Here is a 23,319-nt window from a genome sequence, read left to right on the forward strand (position 1 = left end):
TTTTTCTAAAGTATACATGTTTGGGTTTCACCACAGGTCTCTGGGTGTGTATATATTTTCTTGAACTTGCCAGACAATTCTGACTCTTGGCTCAAACAAATGGCAACCTAAAGTGATCCAGTTCACGCCCAATTAGGCCAATACAGCAAATTCTCATAAACTAGGAGTTTGAAATTCCTAGTAGGTATTTTAATTAGGGCATACAGTCTTTTATAATCATAAGATCAGTAGGTAGCAACTCTGCCCAAATATTAGAATAACCTAAGGAGCTTTTAAAGGAATATTTATGTCTCTGGGAATGGAGCCCAGTCGTTGATATTTTTAAAAACTTCCCAGATGCTACTAATGTGTAGCCAGGGTTAAGAACCACTATTCTAGGTACTCTCCTCATTTAAAAAAGAACAAAAAATGTCTTTGAGATACTCCTTGCAACACACATGAACAAGTCAATGGAATTTAACTTCTATTATAAAACTATTATAAAATAGTTACTGATCTGATTTAAATTAATCTCACCTAATTCCACAGTTCCCTTCTGATCCTAATCATGACACCAATTCTTTCCAAATCTCTTTTAGGGGAGGCAGCATGGTATAACAAAACAACAGCATAGGCTTTAGAGTGCGACACTTCGGTTCAATACCAGCTGTGCCATTTACTAGCTGTGTGACCTCCTGTAAGTTATCAAATATCTCTGCCTCAGATGTATAAAATGGAGATAACATAATCACAGGGTTGAGGATTAAATTATGATGTCTGTAAAGTACTTGGTATAGAACTTGGCAGACAGTAGGTGTTAAACAAATGTTAGTTCCTTTTTCTTTCCTAAATTCTATATAGCCAGTGCCAATTACTGAGTGTTCTAGAAGAATGCACACTCTTACCTTCTGATCTCTAAGACAACACAGAACTAGGTTGCTTAACTACACACGACCAAGCCTCTAAATCAAAGTTCTTTTCTACAGTAATGAATGGCTGAGGTAGAAATGACAAATTTCTTTTCCTAAAATTTCTTAGCAGCCAAGATGCCCAATAATTTTATATTTATTACATGAAAAGAAATATAAAAACTATTTGTCTTTCACCTCATTTTTCAATATAGTATCACAGAACTAAGTAACTAGTAATGGAAGTCCCTCGAGTTAGAATGTAAGTAAAGATTGGTAGAGTAACTTGACTATTAAAAAAGGGAGTAGAGGGCTGAATGCAAATCTTTAATATTTTTTCCTCTAGGTGTCTTATATCCAAAGAAATATAATAGAAAGACACTATTAACAATGAGTATATAGAAAATGCTACATTTTTAAAGAGTAAAGTTTATAATGCACTAATGGTGCTTCTGTGTAAGATCTAATAGGAAATTAAATTTTCAAAATGGTGCCTTGATATTAATGTATCACTGAGCTTTTCCCTTTTAGAGCCTATCAATACAGGCTATTCTCTTACTTGGGTAACAGCTGGGTTCTTTTTGTAGTTTAGGCAGAGAAATTCTGCCAGAGCCAAAAGCAGTTCAGTTCCAACTGGAGCATTTCCATGGATACCCGCAACAAAGCGAATCTTTGGTTCTTCAGGCTCAGATACGTTGGGCTTATTGGATATTTCAAGGGACCAAATATGACGATATTCAGCACTCTGTCCCAAACTTTCAAAGACCAGAAACAAAAAGTCAGCAAGTAATCAAGCATTATGTTAATGCTAACATAATAATTTTTTAAAAAGAAAACATGAGAAGCCTTAAAAAGTCTTTAAAAGATGAATCACTGTGTCAGAAAACCTTAAGAAAATTATTTTTCCTTGACCAAAGAAAGTCAAATAGAAGCTGACATATTATCAGATTCAGGATATATTATGATTTAGTTCAGCATGCCTCCAAATTCAGTCATTCTCATACCATCTTCACAAAAAGATATCCTATCTTCTACAACCTATATTACTATTTAGTTAACATATGTCTTTTAAATCAATTCAAAATCTGTTGGAAAATTTTAAATACAGACAAATATAGTGAACCTTACTTTTTAAATCTAAATTAATTTATGTATATAAGACATTTTATATTTTATTATAAATGCAATACCAGTATCATAGTAAAAATGATTTAGGATGCTGTTTGCCCAAGAGCACTGAAAATTAAGGCCTGCTTTCTTTAATATAGAGATTTACAAGAGTTAGAAAAAAATATATTCACATTAAAATGAGGAGGATTAATAGAATAGAAAATTATTGCTTTCTGACAATGCTATACAATGATATTTAGCATCTATTTATTGGTGGACTGCCTAAAACTGTCTTGAGTCCCACCATTGGTAGGTGTTGTCTATTTTGGGGGAAATATTTAACTAAAAAGTTACCTTGGATTGGAAGATTAAAAAAACTTAAATGAACTAAGTAAATGGAGAGCAAAATAATTTCCAATTTTTTGTTTATTTTTAATTAAGAAAGTCTATAAGCTCTATATGGCACTGAGATGGACAATGTTAAAACCTGAACTGGGCAGAAATATTCAAGAATCGGCTGAGGAAGAGAGGTAATTAGTATTGCCAAAGTAAATATTATTCTTTGCATCTAGGGACATTATAAACCAGTATTTGATTAGCTAAATTTGCTGGTACAATTAAAAGGACCAATGAAGAATAAAATAAAGTAAAAAAGTAAAAGGCTAGATAATGTTCATTAAGTATACAGTGGAAAACCACAAGCTCAGGCAAACTGTAAAGACTTTCAATAGGCAAACATTAGAAATCAACAAGTCAAAGAAATAACTTAGGAGTAACTGTAACGAGACCTAAATAGGATTTCTAATGAAACAGTGAAAGTAAGGCAGAGAAACCCTAGAAAGTAAAGGTAAAAGCTATCTCAGCCATTCGTTTTATTATTTATTTATTTTTTAGATGAGGCAACCTTGGTTGATCTTACAGATCGCAAGGACCTTGTCAGCTTACAATCCTTTATTTTTTACTTCTACAGCATCTGGTCTTCCAAGGTGATCTCCCATCCAAGTACTAACCAGATCAAACCCTGCTTAGCAGCCAAGATCAGATAAGGCTGGGCTTATCCAGCGTAGGATGGCCAGAGACTCAGCCATCAGTTTTAGATAAGCCAGTACTGTATGTATATTTTCCTGAGACCCTCAATCACATATGTCCTTAAGGCTTCTGGGAACAGCAACAATTCAATGTGAATAGAGACTGCAGTACAGAAAATAACAGCAACCAAGCTTCATTTTCTAATTTGAAAAAAAGAAACGATCCCTGACAAGTGAGTTCATAGTTTCAAAATTGTCCCTTGCCTCCAGCAAAATATAACTAAGTAATATTTAGCCATGAAGCTGAGAAGTGGATGGGGTTTTAAAATCTGTCAAAGTAACCAGTATGAAGAATAATTTTACATTTCCTGGAGGGAGGTACAAGACATACACTAATCTAACAAGTAATTCTCCTTCGTGTTCCTCATAAGTTTCCAAGATTCATTGTTAGAAAGCTCTCCAAGTAAATGTTTCAAAATAAGTGAACTTCAGCTCTCTGTATCTTTGGTTCCAAAATAAATTACAAAAACCAACAAACATGGCTGATGGTGACTATAACTTCCTTTTTTAAAAAAAAAAAAAGTAAAGAAAAAAGAAGCAAAGCAGTAAGAAGGTGATACTTACCTGGTAAGATTTGTAATATGTGGATAGTTCATCACAAGTCCTCTCAGAAACTCTGATAAGTCTTTGTATGAATGATATCGATAAAGAGCCAGATTTGAAGAGGAGCGCAACATGAGATCTTCCAAACCATTCTCAGCTGAAAGATCTTTGATTAGAGTTTCAAACTCTTTAGTAGTTGGATCACTGGCATCATCAGCATTAGTGCTGTCCCCCTTTCCTTTCTTTGATTCATTGTTTGAATCTGTTGAAGATCGAACAAGCGTGAAGTTGACCTGAATAGCACCTTCACTCTTTACGGTCACATTCTTGGTAACTGGATTATACCTGTGACAAAGGAGACAGATCAGAGCCACACTTCTGCAGCTGGAGTACCCAAGTATTGGGGAAATAGAGGTGTGCAGAGAATACGAGAATCCTTGAGAAAATGTGGTATATCTTCCTAAAAGAGTAAAAATTTTAACTTTGTGATAATTAATATTTGTTTTGAACATTAAACAAGGAACAGATATGGGTAGACTGTAAAATATGATTAAGTTTTTAAGATTAAATATATGACTTCAAAAGGAAGTTTATACTTGTAGTGAATGCCTCCGTATCTCTTGGAATCTGAGTTCACTTATCTGTCATCATGATATATGGCTGGAAAAGTTTGAGAAGTACTAACTTAGGACATTATCTACCAAACACATCATTCTTGCCCTATTTTGCAGATACTTTGCTGTTTTAGATTTCCAATACTATGCCGAAATGGAAACAAAACAGAAACAGCCTCATTACTCATTAGTGTCAAGTTCTAACCCGTCCATTTATGGACCACTAGATATTTGAAAATCATTTCCTTAAAAAAGGTTATGATAACTATGAATGTTTTCCTACACTTACTCTTACTTCAATGGGTGTTCAAACTAACTCTTCAGAAATAAGATAGCTAGTAGGGGGAGGGGATATCTGTACTTATCAAAATATAAAAAAGAAAACTGCAAGAGGGTAAAAATAATAAGTTTCAAATTAAACAGTCATGGGTCCCAATTCTAAACTGTTAGTAAAAAAGTGGGAAAATAAAGAAAACTAAGTTTTTCCAACGAAAAAAGGTCATAAGTTCATTTTTTTTTCTTTTTTAGTGCATATATCTTTGTGGAAAGAAAATCCATAAAAGATGAAAAAGGCCTTTCTTAGAGAATTGGAAATAAGAAAGAAAATTTCACCGAAGCAATAAAGCAAATATACAATAATAAAAATGAGTGTCTGTGCAAGAGCTTTACAAGGGTACAAATGTAAAGTGGTGGTATTTATTGGACGACATGACTGAAATATGCAGCAAAACAGGAGTGTTTTTTCCCCCAGCTAACAGGCACTTCCCAGAATAGCTACCAATAGAGAAAAAAGTCACTCGTTATGGCTTTACATCTATCTGGACAGAGGACAGGTGATCTGAGAGGAAGAACTTAGAAAAGGCCACTGTTCAAAGAGCCTAATTTCATAGATTTCTTACATCTGATAGTTCATATATTCACTTTGCCACCAGAGGTCAAATGTGTAACCAGCTCTAAACTTCCCCGTATTAAACACAACGTTGCCTAGCCTCTCTAGGGTTTTCTAGTAATAATCTTCCAGAATGGAATCACATTTTGTCTTATCCCCAAGCACTCAATTTCAAAGTATTCAGTCACTCACCCTCGAGCAGATGCTGTGATTTTATAAGTTCCTGGAACCAAGAGACGCCAGTAATCTCCAGTTTTGTAAGTAGTCACTGGGTGATTAATTTCAGCAACACTAATGGTGGCATTTAAAATACCCCTGCCATCTGTGGCATCTAGGACAAATCCTTTGACACCCTGATGAACCTGAATAAAGTACAAGGACACCCAGATTTCAATAGTAAAGATTATTATCTAATTATTCTGGGAGCTCACATGTGAAATAACAAATTGTTAATAACATAAACATGTGGAACAAACAGGAATTTAGGAGTACAGAGTAAAGCTGAATGTAAATATCCACTAAACAAAATATTTTAGTTTTCAAAAGGCTGATTTTTCATAGTCTAGGTTTGTCTTTATCATAAGTAATACAATCTGACAATTTCCCCATATTTCCAGCGCATCTGACAATTTCAGAATATATAGGACATTCTGCAAGACAATTGGCCTTGCTTCTTTAAAAGGAAAATGTCATTAAAAAAAAATGGAAGGACTATTCTAGATTAGAGAGAATAAAGATATGTAGCACCTAAATGCAATGCATGAACCTTGACTTGATCCTGGGTCTAAAATATAGCTATAAAAAAAACATCTATGGGACAAGAAGGGGAAAAATGAATATGGACTAGGTACTAGGTAATATGAGGGAACTACTGTTAATTTTCTTAGGTGGGTTAATGGCATTCGGGGATGGCATAGAGGAGAATATCTTTATTTTCAGAAGATACATTTAGAAGAAATATCAATGGCTATAATTTCCACTGAAATAGTTCAGCAAAAATGTGTGTATAATGTATATAAAAATAAAGCAAATACAGCAAAATGTTAAAAATTGTTAAATCTAGGTGAATGAATGGTAGTGTTTGTTGTATTTGTCAAAACTTTTCTGTAGGTTTTAAATTTTTTAGAATAAAATGTTTAGTATGCAAACTCAAAGCTTTTATACTACTCCACATAGCAAATACAATAAAGCAGAAAAGTACTGGCACATAGTATTATTTGGTTATTCTAATTATTAACCATTATTAGCCTATTTCTTAAAGTCTTTACTAAGTAGCCATGAATATCCAAACAAAAGGAAATTAATCATTTCACATAAACCACGGGCGAAAATAAAAAGAATAAAAATATTTACCCCATAGTCCATCTTTCTATCACTTGACAAAGTTTTCTGTGTGTATCCAATTTACATTAGCCTTTTATAAAGATAGCGTAAAAAGTAACCACTAACCATCACTATGTTATTTAATCATTTTCAGCTCTTCCCCATGCATACAAATAAACTCATTTCCATCCACAAATTTTCTAGATAAATGTACTAAAACATGAATAGGCTAAATTAGAGTTCAAAGGGGTATATTTTAAAATCACTCCATGAAAACCACATGTACCCTCAAAATTTCTTTGTTCTTGGGGGAAATTTCATACTTTGCTCCTGACTAGTCACCTGTTTCATAAACTGGATTAGAGATCTTCGATTCTGTTCCCAAAATTTTGGCAGATCCTTTTCAAATGGGTATTTCACACAACCCAGTTCAATAGTCACTTCAAAGCAATTTGTTTGTAAATAGTTCCAGTCCTGCATACCACCTAAAGGATAAAATATTAAAATCAGTCACTCTGAAGAAGTTCCTACTAGGTTGAGTTCTCAAAAGGTAAGCAACATTCCTAGTAAAAAGCCAAATTCATTTTTTCTCAGCATTGGTTGAAAACCAAAGTATGTTCATTTGAGAGCTCATTTGTGGTACAGATAAAACACTTATACCTTCATGTGCCAGAAGAATTCAAGTGTAGATTATCCTCTTCTTATTAGCACATCTAAGGTTCTTTGTAATAGCCAGAGGTAAAATATAACACTTTCATCCAATTTTAGTACATTATGTTTACACAAAGAACATCATAAGTAAAAATAGTTGAAAAGTTTATTTAAATGTTTTAAACTATTTAATATTTACATGATATTTTAAAAGAATGATTCTTTCTCAAAATTAAAAAATTAGTAACAAGCAGTACCATCCAGCGGAACAGAAAATCAATCAAGTTATACGGCCTTAGTATAAAAGAATGTTTACCTGGGACATTATACCAACTAGCTCCATTTGTTATTCCATGAGGAAAGTATTCATTAGGGTACATATTCTTGCAAGGTCTACCTTGAAACATCTGAGAATTCTCCTGAAGAAAAAAAAGAATCTTTACTTGTATTTGTTTGTATCTGCATCAAAAAACACAGGAAGGATAAGGAAAAATAATAAAAGTGGCTACCAACAGGGTGCATGTAGAGGTGGGAATGAGGTACATGGAGCTGTGAGAAGCAGTGAGGCTTTTCAATCAATGTACAGCTTCTTTGCTATTTTGACTTTTAATATATGATTTTATTACCTACTTTATAAATCAAAATTAAACATGCTTGTGAAAAAAATGGTATTTACTTCTTTCTCACAATAATTTAAAACTCAACAGAACTCCTCTAAAAAAAAAAAGCAAACAAAAAAACTGTTCATATTCATATTTCCATTTCATATTTTCAAGAACCTTGAAGTCCAGAAAAGATAATTCACATACAACATGTGTAAGCAGCTTTCTCTGACTTCTAGGGGGACTAAGATGGCCCCTCTGTGCTTTAACTGCACCCTGTACAATCATCTGTTGCACCTTTTATTTCCTAAAGAATATACAATACTCCTTGAAACCACTGTGTCTTTGTGTGCTCAGTATCTAGCATAGTTTCTAACATAGTACATGTGCAATACCTTGCTCAATGAAGAGTAAAAAAAAACACTGTGGGGGTACCAATAAATGTGATTGGAATCTAGAGAAGAGAAAGATTACTTCTGACTAGAGTGGCAGGGGAATTTTCCTGAAAAAAATTAAGCTTTGAAAGATGGTCAAAACTTCATTTCTCTCTTTTGGAAATAGAAAAGTACAGAAAAGGGTGAAGAGAATAATAATCTCCCATTTTTCTGCCACTGAGAATTAACCTTTTAATTTTTTTTTATAGTTTACAGTAAAGGGAATAATGGTGTTTTTTTTTTAAATTAAGTTTATTGGGGTAACATTGATTAATACAATTATATAATTTTCAGGTGTACATTATCATTTGACACCTGTATATTCTATTGTGTGTTTACCACTGAAAGTCCAGTTTTCTTCAGCTACCATATATTTGTAAACTTTTAACTTAAAAAACATATAAATAGCCCCTTTTCATCAAAGCTTAATATACTAATTACAGGCTATGATTCCACTGCTCTCTTATCAAAAAATTATTATTTTTAAATAACTGTGATGCTTGCTCTCTTGCTTTCCGGTTTTTCCACTAAAGACTTACACACTTCTTCTATGTCTCTCTCTCTCTCTCTCCATTTCTATTAATATCTGTCCATCCATTATTAATTACAAATTATTTAGATAGAATATTGTACTAATATATATGTTATAAACCTGCATAAAAATTTTAAAAACTTAAATATAAAACAGATTTTCTAATATATTCTTCCTACGTCTTTACTGGATCATCTAGTATATAAATCTCATTCTGGACACTACAGTTCTAGGCAGTACTAATATTTAGCCTTTGTTCTCAGAGCAATAAGAAGCCAGTAAAGATCTCTAAAGAAAGGGTCATATGATATATTCATGACTCTAAGATGTTTCTTCTGATAATAATGTTTAAAAATGGACCAAAGGCCCCCCCTCCCCCCGCAAATAAAAAAAACATCAGAGTACTACTGAAATAACCTAAGTGAGAGTTAATGAGCACATGAAAGGTTGTGGCAGTTTTATTTTACCATGTCCATTTTACTATCTCCCTTAATTCTTACTGTTCTACTTTGATAATTTTTTAAAAACCTAATTAAAATCTCTAAAGCAAACAGTTTGACAACTTAAAGAAGGATGAGAATGTAAGTGCCCAGTCTCAGTTTGTATACAAATAAGCAAAGAGTCTAAAAGTTATATGCCAAGATATCAAATGATAGATGATTTCTAGGTTTATTTTCTTTTTGCTTGCCTATATTCTCTAATTTTTTCACAATAACTTTCATTATATGATATAATTTTTTAAAGAGGCATTTATATGGTGGTGACAGGTAGAGAAATTGGATGCAACTGTCAAGAGTGTAAAAATGGCTAAGGATATATTGTGGAGAGAAAAAAAAAGTAAAAGACACAATGCTGAGCCAATGAAAGAGAAGAAACAAAGCAGAGCTCTCTACCATACGAAGTGACAAAGACCAAGGGGGAGAAGATAAAAGTGTCAGACTTCATGGTCAAGAAAGTTTTAAAAATAGATTTCTTTGAGAGGGCACTTCCAGGTCAAACAATGTAGGTATAAAACCATAAGATACTGAGGCATGAGAGAACAGTAATAGAGACAAATAGAGACTATTAACTTTACTTCTCCTCTTCTTTTAAGTTTCTTTGAAATAATTTTAGATTTGCAGAAAAGCTGCATAAATGGTACAGAGTTTTATCTGCATAAACAGTACAGAGTTTTATATACCCTTGACCTATTCTCTATGATTAGCATCTTATATAACCACAGTATAATTATCAAAACAAGGAAATTAATACTGGTATAATATTTCTTAATTGAATTCACTGAATTTCATTATACTTAAAATACAACTGAAGTTATTATAGAAAGATAAGAGAATCCAGGCAAGCAAAATGAAGAAAAATAGAAGCCTAGAAGTCAGTAATCATTTAATATTTTGTTATGTAAGATTTAGACCTTTTTTGACCCATATATGAACTGAGAATAGATGCCCCCCCCCCCATCTTCTTTAGGTTTTCAAAATCCACTTGGATATAATTCACACAGCACACAACTCACTCATTTAAAGTGTTCAACAACGGTTTTCAGTATATTCACTGAATTGTGCAACCATCACCACAATAAATTTTAGGACATTTTAATGAAAATGTCCTAAAAAGAAATGTCCAAAAGAAACCTATATCCATTAGCACTCCCCATCTTCCAACCTATTCCCTGTCCCTCGCCAATGCACAAGCCCTAGGCAACTACCAACTCTTTTTTGTCTCTATGGATTTTCTTATTCTGGACATTTAACAGAAATGGAATTATACAATATGTGGTCTTGTATGACTGGCTTCTTTCACTTAGCATAATGTTTTCAAAGTTCATTCATATTGCAGCATTTATTAGTACTTTATTCCTTTTTTATGGCTGAATAATAGTCCATCATATGACTATATCATACTTTGTTTATCCATTCATCAGCTGATGGACATTTGGGCTGTTTCCATTTTTGGCTATTATGAATAATGTTGCTATAAACATTTGTGTATAAGCTTTTGTTTGAAATTGTCAGGTCATGCAGCAATTCTATATTTAACATTCTGAGGAACTGCCAAACTGTTTTCCAAAGCAGTTGTACCATTTTACATTCCCACTAGCAAAGGGTTCCAATTTCTCCACATACTCATCAATGTTTATTTTGTTTTTTAAATAGCCGCCCTAAGTGGGTGAAAGAGGTACTTCGAGGTTTTGATTTGCATTTCCCTGATGGCTAATTATACTGAGCATATTTTTGTGAGCTTGTGGGTCATTTGCATATCTTCTGTGGAGAAATATGTATTCAGATCTTTTGCCCATTTTTAATTTGGATTGTCTACTTATTGTTTAGTTATAAGAGTTCTTTACATATTTTAGTGTAAGATCCTTGTCAGATACATGGTTTACAAAAATTTTCTCCTATTCTATGGGTTGTCTTTTTACTTCCCTGATGCTATCTGTTACATGTTTAATTGTGCCCCTCAAAAAAGATATTTTAAAGTCCTAACCTCAAGTACCTTAGAATGTGACTGTATTTTATTATAGAGGTAATCAAGTTAAAACAAGTTAATTAGGGAGGTCCCTATTCCAACATAACTGGTGTCCTTATTAAAAAAAAAAAAAAAAAAAAAGGACAGACACAAGAGAATGGAATGTGAAGACAGAGGGTTGAAGTAATTCACATAGAAGCCAAGGGGTGCCAAAGATTGCCAGTAAAATATCAGGAGCTAAGAAGAGAAAAGGAAGTATTCTCATACAGATTTCAGAGGAAACATGGCCCTGACAAAACTTTTTTGGACTTCTGGTCTCTAAAGCTGTGAGACAATAAACTTTTGTCATCTGAGACCCAGTTTGTGAACTTTGTTTTAGCAGCCCAAGGAAACTAATACAGTAGGTTTTGCAGCAAAAAGTGTTTTAATTTTGATGTCCAATGTATCTTTCTTTTTTGTCATTTGTGCTTCTGATGTCTTATCTAGGAAAACACCGTCTAACTCAAGGTCACAAAAATTTATTCCTATATTTTTTCCTAAAAGCTTTTTAATTTTAGCTTCTACATTTAGGTCTATGGTACATTTTGATATAGTTTTTGGGTATAGTGGGAGGAAGGGGTCCAAATTCATTCTTTTGTATATGGATCCAGTTTTCCCATTACCATTTGTTGAAAAAACTGTTCTTTCCCCACTGGCTTGTCAAAAAATCAACTGATCATAAACCTAAGAGTTTATTTCTGAACTCTCAATTCTATTTCATTGATCTATATGTCCATCTTTATTTCACTATCACAGTGTTTTAATTACTGTAGCTTTGCAGTCAGTTTGAAATTGGGAAATATAAGGCCTTTAACTCTTGTAATTTAGTCTTTATTTCTGAGATAACTCTTTTTCTTCTGTTTCTTTCCTGAGTTCTATCAACTCTTCTTCATTTCTTCTTCTTTTTTTTTTTTTTTTTTTTTTTTTTTTTTTAATATTTGAGCCTACATGGTTAGTCTCAGTGTGTGTTTGGGTATATTTAATCTGTTTGGAGTTTAGTTTTCTTTTTCTTCTTATTTTTTGGTAGTGGTGAGGTTTCCTTGGGTAATATGTGTGAAATTTCATTTCCTGATTTTCTGCAATGGTTCTCCATTGGTTTTATTTACCTTATGTTCATTTTTATAATATTGTGCTATTTTACATGATTCCTAGTTAATGGTGCCCCTTTCTGTCAGTCTAGTAGTTGAGGCGTTTTAGTGTTGTTTTGTTGCTGTTGTTGTTTGTTTGTCTTGGTTTAAGAGTGGGGTTGCAAGTTCTCTGATTTTACAACTCTCCTCTGTCTTGGACAACCTTATAGTTCCCCTTTTTCTTCTTATATTATTTTCTTTTTCCTTTCACTATTCAGTTGCCAAAGAGCACTGAACTTCTTCATTTCATTTTGCCCTTTTTCTCCCTCAGAAGCTATGAGTTTAGAAGATGTTCATTAAGATCCACCTAACCTTTTAAATTGTGTCTATCCCTTTAAATCACAACAGATCCTTTAAGTTGTAATATGCTTTGAAATCTCTTCCTTGTATTCTAGTGCTCTCAAGTGCCCAGTAACTTTTAAATATTTTCAGATACAGGGTGTATTTAATGTTTGATGGTCATTCCAAATCACCTTTAGGCCTGCCTATCATTTGCTCCCCTCTTCTGTCTTCACAGATTTTCTTGGTCTGGGCAAAGGTGGACTGGGTACATCCTAATCATGATAGATCACAACCAAGAGAAATGAGGCTGTAAGTGAAGACTAAGGATTTTAATTATCACCTTTCCCATGTGTAACAAAAAAGAAATAAAGATCCGATTCTAGAAGAGGTACTTATGGTAGGATGAAGTAAGGGAGGAATATTTGGGGTAAGAAAAAAATAATTGAGAGGACAGAATGTGAGTGAACTCACATTATGTTACTGAAAGTTCTACTTTAGTTCAAAGCAAAGTGATCTACCGAGAATAAGGAAAGTAAAGCTGGGATTAGAGGCTCAGGTAGAGGAGGAAGGCTTAGAATCACCATACTGGGAAATGAGCCAGGGTGTCAAGTAACAAAATGTAAAATATTGCCAAAGAGAACTGAATGCTCAGCTCTTTAAGTTAGAGAGCATATATGTGTAATGTAGCCAATTGCCATGACTGTGTGACTTTTCTGGACTATACTTTAAATACTGGGATGGAGAAAAGAGAAGGTAGTAATTACTGAGGACTGGATATTAAAAAGGCTGATACAGCAAAAGGATATAAAAGATCCTAAGATGTCAGTAAGAGCATCACTGAAAAGTATGTCCATGAGTCTTAGCTGAGTAGAAAGTAAATCAAATCAGAGTTAAAAGGTCAAAGAAAATTTAAAAATGCTAAGGAACTAGAAGTCACAATGAGGGTGAAAAGCAGAACTGTAAGAATAGGCACAGACTGTGACAAGGATATGAGCAAAATCTTATCCCTCAATTTTAATTTTGATGATTCTGAGGGTATCCCATTCTTCTGTTATTACTCCATGTACACCTCCCTAAAAAAGGTGTGCCCAAGCAGAAGACAACTATTCTTTACAGTGAAATAATAGATGCACTTCCATCAGAAATGCTGCACAATCTCATAAGGCCTATTTGTAGAGAATGAAACAGTGGGAAAAATGGATGAGAAATGTGATTAGAGAGCACAGAGTTATAGTATAATAATTTTTGTTATCTATAACTAATAAAGTCATTGACTGAGTCAGTAGTAAGATCAAAAATTGAAACTAACAAGCCTAGTTCCAAGCCCCAACTTTTAACGCATTTTCTAAGAACAAGTTTTAAATTAAATTTTCATATCCACATACACATACAAATATAACATTTCTAATTGTAAAGTAATATGTGTTTATTATAGAAGGTTTAGAAAATATGGAGATTTCTACCTGTTTTCTCTTGCTGCATGTTACCATAGGCTCTTAAATACCTTAGACCAGAGGTTGACAATTTTTTTTCTGTAAAGGGCCAGATAGTAAAAATTTTTGGCTTTACAGACTCAAAAGTATCAGTTACTACTACTCAACTCCACCTTCTGCGTCTATTGAGATGACTGCAGAATTTTTCTTCTTTAGTTTGTTAATATAGTGTGAATTGCACTCATTTATTTTCAAGTGTTGAAGAGAAAGCAGCCACAGACAATATGTAAAAGGATGGATATGGCTGTGTCAATAAAACTTTACTTGTAAAAACAGGTGGTGGACTGCATTTGGCCCCAGAGCTATAGTTTGTCAATCCCCATTTTAGACTAATTTACTAGGTTTGTAATTTAAGCACTTGTCAAATGAAATACTAGCATATATTATGTCCTAGGTACTGAGCTAAAAACTGTAGATGAAAAAACATTACCTGAGCTGAAGAGCTATTAGGGAAAGACATGTAGTTTGTTAAAAAGTGAGTTGAGAAACAGAGGAGAAAAGTGAGAAGGCTGCCTGAAAGGAATCATGGAAGGCTTAACTGAGAAGAAAGCACTTGACTTGAGACTTGCAGGACTTTTTTTTAATGCATTTTTTTAAATGACAGAATTGGTTGTCTAGCTCATTATGTTTAAGCACAAGCCTACCTTGGAATAAGAAAGTGCTATTTGTTGAAATATAGCATCATCTGGTGATTTACTGTATGTGGCAAGCCCTTGTTCATCATCATCAAAAGGGTAATTAACCACCAAAGACCCTATAAGGAAAAAGAGGAAAATGTATTATGTTATCTGTTTCATGATGGATCATTAACATAAAGTAAACTTTTTACAACACTGCCAGAGACAGGAAAACAAATACAATTTTTCAAGGCTAATTTCTTCAATAGAAATGAAAAAGCTACTAATTTCTTCAACAGAAAATCAAAGTAGATAATGAAGTATTAAATACCTATACGTGACACTTACAAGTTTCCTTAACTGGAAAGGTCCTGAGAATTAACCTGAACTTAAAGATATAATATACATGTCAGAGCTAAACTTCAAAACATACAGGCTTAATGTAAACAATTTTACTTTTATAATATTTAGGATCAGAAAATTTGAGCAAAATTTGACTTTTTTCAGTAAAATTCAGACATTTTAAGGTCATGGAATTCTAAAATAAGAAAAGACCCTTGAAGTCCAATTAATCTATACATCTTATTTTGCAGATGTGGAGTCTAAATCAAAGAGGTTAAATGGCTTATGTATGGATAGCAAAGCCAGTCCAGAACTACACTAAAAAAAAAAAATGCTAAAAATATCTCTTGTATTAAATATATCTTGTATTAAAAATTAGTTAATTGGAGTTATATAATTTTTCATGACCTGAGGTAAATAAAGTGATGCTTTGAAACATATGTAAAAGATATTAACTCTCTTCACAGGGCATAAAGCAGTTAGGGTGTTTCTCAGAAAAGAACCCTTAACTGCACATGCCCACTCCCCTACCACGGGATCTAACCCTTTATTTTCCTATTAATCACATTGTTTTCATTTGTCTATTTGTTCATTTATTCTGCCTCTACTAAGCCATTCATCTTTGCCTTTTTTATCATGCTATTTCATGAGAATGGAAGTAAAGGAACATATTCAACTTGAACTCAGATGAAGTAACCCTGTATAACAAATACCAGAAACATTTATATATCTAGAAAAAATGTTCTTTAAAAAGTGTGAAAACTAAGCTCATTCTATTTCCCAAAATAGTTCTAACAAGAACAAGTGTATTTCAACACCTCTTCTTAGACAAATTTCTCAAAAAAATTTAATTTCACCCATATCTAAAAATTTAAACCAAAAAAAGTCAACATCAACTTCTACTCAACACTGTTTCTCAAATGGCTAATTTTCAAAAGGCCAAAAAACAAAAAACAAAAAAACCCACCTCGCAGGCCACAAAAGACTTAACGATACTTCTAAGAAAGTTAATTTTTTAAAATAATTAGTATTGACACAAAAAGTATAAGCAATGAAAGAAAAAAATAGATAAATTTGACTATCATAATTAAGAGCTTTTATGCATCAAAGGACATTATTAAGAAAGTTAAAATACAACCTATAGAATGGGAGGAAATATTTTTAAGTCAGACATCAGTAATCAGATAAGGGTCTAGAATCCAGATTATATAAAGAACTACTACAATTCAGCAAAAAGATCCCCCTAAAAAAATTAAAAATAGACAATAGACATGAACAAATATTTATCTAAAGAAGATATGCAAGTAGCCAAAAAGAACACAAAATGATGCTCAGCATCTTTAGTCATCAGGAAAGTGCAAATCAAAATCACAATGAGATGCCACTTTTCACCCACTAGAATGACTATTAAAAATACAAAACAAAACGAACAATAAGTATTGATGAGGATGTGGAGAAACCGGAACCCATTGGTTGGAATTTTAAAAAGTTCAGTTACTGTGGTAAACATTTTGGCAGTCCCTCAAAAAGCTAAACACAAAATTACCCAAAAGAATTAAAAACAGGGACTCAAATAGGTATTGTACTGCAATGTTTGCAGTGATATTATTCATAATAGTAAAAAAGTGGAAGCAACCTCAATATCCACTGATGGAGAAATGGAGAAACAAATTGAGGTATATGCATACAATGGAATATTATTCAGTCATAAAAAGGAATGAAGCTATAATATGAACAAACCTTATAATCATTATGCTACTTGACAGAAGACAGGCAAAAAAGGCAACATATTGTATGATTCCATTTCTATGAAATATTCAAAATAGGCAAGTCCACAGAAGCAGAATACAGACTGGTAGGTACCAGGGCTTGAGGGGATGGGGGAACAGGAAGCATCTCCTTAATGGGTGAGGAGATATAAACACTGTAGATCTAGATAGAGATGGTGGTTGCACAACATTGTGAATACACTAAAAAAATTATTGTATTGTTCACTTTAACGTGATTGATTATATGTTATATGAATTTCACCTCAATAAAAAATTAGTATCAAAATTTACAAAAAGGAATTTACTTTTCTGTATAGTCTTTCAAAAATCCTCCTAAATTGAAATCTTCTTTTAAATTTATTTGATTGAGATATAATGCACATACCATATAATTCATCCATTTAAATTATATAATGCAATGTTGTTTAATATAGTCACAGTGTTGTACGACCTTCACTACTATCCAATTACAGAACATTTCATCACCTCTCAATAAAAGTATACCCATCAGTAGTCACCTCCCATTCCCTCAAACTACTATCCATTACTTCCTTATCTCTATGGATCTGCCTATTCTGAAATTTATAAAAATGTAATCATATAATACATGGTTTCTTATTTCTGGCTTCTATCACTTTAGCATGTTTTCAAGGCTCATCTATGTTACATCATACATCAGTACTTGATCCCTTTTCATGGTCAAATATGAAATGGCTATACCACATTTTATTTATCTAATCATCAGTTGATAAACATTTGGGTTTTTTATACTTTTTGATTATGAAAAATTCTATTATGAACATTTACATACAAGTTTATGTGTAGACATATGTTTTAAGTTCTCTTGGGTACTGACACTGTCACTCTTATTCACACAACCCTAGCTGCACATTGTGATAATTTTTAATCTTGACCTCTTATTTTATTCAACTCATCAATTCCTGCTAAATTATTTGGAAGTATATAAGCTTGAACACTACACGAGAATGAGATCATTGTACTACAGTTAAATATATAGCAAGTAATAGGTAAAAGAATGTCAAATTTTAAACCTATATAAAAAAGTATTAAACTTTAGGGAGAAAAAGGATGAAAGATATTTGGATCTAATAGTGTTTAATTTTTATAAATGACAAAAAGCATGTTACCAAATTCCCAGTGAGGAGGATAAATATAAAACACTTGTGAGGGATAAATTTAAAACACTTGAAGAACCAAGTGAGAGAAAAAAGAGAGAGGGACAGGGAAAAGGTGGGAGCGAGGGGGAGAAGGAAGAAAGGAGAGGAGAATTATGGGGGAGGGGTGAGAGAGAAAGAGGCAAAACACCCAGGAAATAGGCTTAAAACGTAATAAAAAAGGAACTTTATTGTTGTCTGCCACAAAAGCAATAACAGGATACCCAGTTTAAGATAGCCTAAGACTATAAACAGATAAAATTCCACCAAGATTTTCAAATGCTCTCAACAAGAATTAATTAGTAGAGTATCAAGTTGCTATTACCTCCATGCAGGTTTGCTGACAGGACAAATGGATAGGCCTTCATCCAGCTCATTACAGCAATAGTTTCAGGTTGGGCAGGATCTGTGATCTGAACAAACTGGTCTGGGAAATTTCGGTTTAAGTCAAAGTTGTTGCTGTTATTTCTGCCAATTACACTTATTGAATCTCCTGCATGATAAAGGATTCAAATTTAAGCCATATTTCACTTATATTTTAATCCAATGCATACTGCTTCAGCTATTTTAACTCAGAGGTAAGTATGAACATATCAGGTTTCACTATAATCTATCACACGATAATTAAAATGCACATCTTTTTTACATCGTACATTTAAAAAATCTATCTCTTGCGCATCTTTTGAATAGAGAGGTAAAAACATTTCTTTTTCGTTTCTGCCCTCTGGGCATACTTGGAAGGTAAAAAAAAAAAATCCAACTACACAAATTATATTAAAGTTTCGCTTAATTGTCAATAGTTCACATACAATAACTTAATCACAATGTTAAGTGGACATGACTGATCAGAGGGGAACTCTATTGTATTGGTATAAAGGTCACTAAAACATGGCAAAGAAACAGACTGCATGAAAAGAAAATTGTGGATCATATTAAAGTGATCACTAAAAGGTAAGGTCAGCCAAGAATACAGTTGGATGTTTAACCTAATGGAGGAGACAGGGTTTAACTTAAGTTTATTCCATTTTAATATGAGTTGGGAGCCCTATTATTGTTATAATGAGGAAAAAATTGCAAGTGAATGAAGAAAACAAACTGGAGGGCTTATTAGTAGTAGATAGTTCCACCTTTCTGAAAAGTCTTAAGGGAGGACTGTGAGAGGGATTTGTGAAGCTGACAAAGGATGAGGTACTTTGGGGAGGAATTTTAATAATATATATAAGGATTAACCTGGTCATTCATTAGTTGGTTCTCTCAGTGTTCAGTCAGTGACAGTAATAACTTATGTGGCTACATATCCATATTGTGGTACCTATTCTACTCACTGGTACTATTGCCTGGAAGAAAGCACAGCTTGGGAAAACATGGATTCTTACTCTCCTAGTGTTTTGCATAAGGTGGTCTGTGTAAGCCACTAGCTCTCCCTGCCCTTGCTAGCCCAGAGGCGGCAGAGGAATAGGAAGTCAATAACTCAGCAGGTTTAGAATATGCAGGGGTAGAACTGGCACTCAAAACAGTCACTGGTTTCAAAAGATACTTGGTTTGAGTTTTCACTTATGAGATAAGGTTCCCTATTTAATAATTAAACAAGAATCATTGTTAAATAATTTGTAAAACTCATATATTTTTAGTAAATAAAAACTATTACATAAGTGGAGAACTCCATTAAATATAAACTTGATCACATAATTATTAACTGTACTATCCTTTCATGCAAGAATACAAAAGCTAGAACCAATTATAAATTATAAGAATAAAACAAGAAGAATTCCAGGAAAACAACTAGATCAAATTCTCTTCTATCCCAAATAATCATGCCATATGATAATAAAAAAGGCTAAGCATTAACAGATAGCTTATACTTTACCTTCCTGGGCCTTTTCATACCCATCAGGATTCATAGATGGCATAAGGTGAATTCTAGTGCTATGGACCAAATCTGTTACTTCAGGGTCTGTTCCAAAGTTCTTACAAAGGTATTCTATGAGGTTCAGTAGCAGTTCTCTTCCAACCACTTCATTTCCATGCATATTTCCGATGTACTTAAATTCTGGTTCACCTGAAAACAAAGTAATTACATAGGACTTTTTTTCCTTTCCATTTATCATGAACTCTCTCTACTTTTCCCCCAACATATGCAAAGAAAATATAACCAACCTTGCTAGAAAAAAAAGAAAATTAATTTGATAATCTATATTAGGCATAGTATTTAACATACTGCATAGATTAGATTCTCTCTGCTAATATTTTTATTTTTATATGAATCAAAATTTAAAAAGAGACATTTCGACTACAGCAAGAAAAAGCATCTTAAAAAACAGCTTCCTTACTAATATATACATGCTATATGTGACCTTTCCAGATGAAACACAGCAATATAATACAAAGCTCTGAGAGGCAATACTGAATTTATGTGTAAAACGACACCAATTACCTGGTTCATGGACACCTGGATTATCAGATATCTCCATTACATAAAGTTCTCTTGATTCTACTGATTTTCCCAATGAATAAAGCCGAGTGATGTTAGGATATTCATTGGCAAACCTTCGCAAGAAGATTTCCATATCAGGGAAATGGTGGTGGTGAAAGTCCTTTGGTTGAATTGGCTGGTGAGATGACTGCGTTCCAGGAGAGCTATTAAGTATAGCAACTGTGCTAGCAGTTACTTTAACCTCAGTAGAGTCAGGGATTACTGAAGTCACAGTTGGACGAAGGGAAAAATTCACCTCTGTAGCTGGTCCTTCTTTCACTATTATATTATTAACAGTTACTGGCATGTACCTGAAAAAAAAAAATATTTGAAAAAGGAGATGGCTTGGAGTTAAATTAAAAAACACCATGCTTCAACATTGTAAAAGTACAAAAACCTTTCCAAATTCTAGCACTTAGAGGTTTATCAAAATGCAAACTAAATAAACATAAATGTGTAAATTCGAGACTTTTAGGATATTATCTCACAGAGAATCCCCCAATTAAATCTTTAAAGAACTACTTCTCTTACCATCTTCTCAGGTTCCACAGATTAGAATGCTTACAAAAAATTACATTCAAAGGAGAGAATATAATGGAAGATGGAAGTCATTAATCCATTGTAACCATTGCTACAATACTCAAAAAAGGGATACATTATCCAATTCTTTGTAGTCCCTTACCAAACTGACATTCCAACTACTTTTCTAAATGGGAAAGTTTAAAATTAAATGAAAGGTTATCAATGAAATCCTTAGCAAAGTGAAGGGGAGGGGTGAAACCACTCATTTCAGATATTAGAAAACTAATAAAGACAGCTCTTCAAAATGTCTTTTATGGAGCCTTGAGTTTTTTGTATTCTGGTAGTTAATTAGCCTTGAGGCAATGCTTTACACAGCTGCCCATCTTTTCAAGCTTTTAAAACTGTCCTTCCTCCCAAGTGTACAATTATACTTCATATTCATTTGTATTATTAGAGAATGTGACAAAAGACTCCGCAATAGTATTTTCTCCTTATAAAAGGGGAAAAAAGAACAGAGAACATGGAAAAATAAAAGCCAGATACAGTAAATAAGATTTTCTGGACAATATTTCTGTCTTAGATATAAAAAAAAGGCTTAGTATTTTAAGAGTCTAATTTAAATTCTTACCCAGTTAAAACTGCTGTAATGTTATAAGTTCCAGGAACAAGTAATCTGTGGAAGTCACCAAATTTGCCTGTTGTGATATTATGATTAATACCAGCCACTGAGATGGTTGCATTCTCTAAGCCAGATCCCGTTACTAAATCTTTAACAAATCCTTTAACTCCAATGTGGACCTGAAAAAGAAGAAGCAAAGTAGACTGCTCAAAGACAATTTGGAAGGCAAGAAAGCATAATCTCTCTGCATTGATACAGAATTTCTAAAAAAGTAAGGTTACTCCCTCTTTTTCCCTGAAATATTTTTGTATCCCTCCAAGTTAAAATAAAATGTAGACAAAAGTATGAAATTCTTAAGCTGAAGTCAATATGTCTGAAATCTAGACTGGTTAATGTGCTTATGAAATTTACTTTCCTCAAAGCCAGACTTCTAATAATTTCTGGTATACCCAATAGTATATTAGCCTACCTGATGTTTAAATTAAACTTATGTCTATGGTACAAATAGTGATAAAAGCTTTCTAGCAAATATGATCATATGACATTCTAAGAACTCGGTAGTACAAATTTGGCTATTTCAGTTTGCAAACGTGTTCTAAGACAGTCAAAGGAAACCCTTTGGAGAGACAAGGAGGCACAGCTAGAATATGTTCTAATAGATTCTAATATAAGTTTGTAAAGATAGTCTACAATTTTAAATAATAAAAACAGATAAAGGGTATCTAGTATAGATTGTTATTCACATGCAACCAAACTTCCCCCTTATTTAATCCATTATTTCCATACCCCAACCTTCCAAACTTTTCAGTCAGCTACTTTTACCTTTTCAATCAATGTGATCAAAGACTCACGATTGTTCTCCCATTCTTGTTGAAGCTGCGAAGCAGGTGGATATTTGCAACAAGACAGTTCTAATGTGATCTCAAAACAGTTGGCCCATACATAATTGTAATCTTGCATACCACCTGTAACATGAAAGAAAAAATAAGTTTACCCTCAATATTTTATTCTCAAGAAGACCAAAGATATTAAATCTGCCATCTCTGCATGCATAAATTGTCTTTTTATTAAATTGTTTGAAAATGGAGAAGGCTCTTAAAATAGAGGAAGGAAGGTTAAAGGCACATACATTGACGAGGAATATATGTAAAGAAAATATATCTGATTGAAAGGATGAATAGTTATGAATAGCACAAACACACCAGTTAACAATAGCAATAATGATAACAGCTCTACCTGTAAGACACATTCTATGAGAGCTATGTGTTATTAAAGTTTAATCTTTACAATAGTGGAGTTAGGTATTATTATTTCGCCCATTCTATAGAAGTGAGGCACAGAGAGGTTAATCTTTTCGACAGAAAGAACATGAAAGGTAAATATGATCTTCAAGTTGTCAAAGATATTCATGTCAAAGCATTATTAAGTGCCTACTATTCTAACTGTACTCCCTTTTATCAAGAAGGTGGCAAGAGGAAAAGAAAGGCTGTATATAGGGTGGCGCAGTTACACAAATCGGGGGTGGGGTGCGGTGGGGAGGGGAAACAAGACAATAAATCCTTTCAAAATGTATTTAAAGGAAGAGGGCAGTAAAAACGGGAATAAGCATCCACACTCAGTCACTTTCACTATTTCTACACCTTTGTAAGTCTACACACTCATTCTGTAGAAAACCTATTATCATTCCTGTCACTTGATTTTTTAAAAAATACTTTATTTTTT

The 23,319-nt window shown here is 33.1% G+C and overlaps 1 protein-coding gene across 1 annotated transcript in view; it reads right to left on the reverse strand.

Moving 5' to 3' along the window:
• CPD (carboxypeptidase D) overlaps positions 1-23,319 on the reverse strand; it is a 56,001-nt gene that overhangs the window by 12,573 nt on the left and 20,109 nt on the right. Inside the window, exons 3-13 of the mRNA XM_016138988.2 lie at positions 22,420-22,562; positions 21,607-21,776; positions 20,418-20,767; positions 19,851-20,042; positions 18,309-18,476; positions 14,725-14,834; positions 7,422-7,524; positions 6,797-6,939; positions 5,324-5,493; positions 3,650-3,973; positions 1,447-1,642 (exon numbers count right to left, since the gene is read on the reverse strand). Of these exons, the coding sequence (XP_015994474.1) occupies positions 1,447-1,642; positions 3,650-3,973; positions 5,324-5,493; positions 6,797-6,939; positions 7,422-7,524; positions 14,725-14,834; positions 18,309-18,476; positions 19,851-20,042; positions 20,418-20,767; positions 21,607-21,776; positions 22,420-22,562 (2,069 nt within the window). The remainder of the gene's footprint in view (positions 1-1,446; positions 1,643-3,649; positions 3,974-5,323; positions 5,494-6,796; positions 6,940-7,421; positions 7,525-14,724; positions 14,835-18,308; positions 18,477-19,850; positions 20,043-20,417; positions 20,768-21,606; positions 21,777-22,419; positions 22,563-23,319) is intronic.

This window comes from Rousettus aegyptiacus, unplaced genomic scaffold, assembly GCF_014176215.1.
Source record: "Rousettus aegyptiacus isolate mRouAeg1 unplaced genomic scaffold, mRouAeg1.p scaffold_m13_p_6, whole genome shotgun sequence".
NCBI classification, from domain to species: domain Eukaryota; kingdom Metazoa; phylum Chordata; class Mammalia; order Chiroptera; family Pteropodidae; genus Rousettus; species Rousettus aegyptiacus.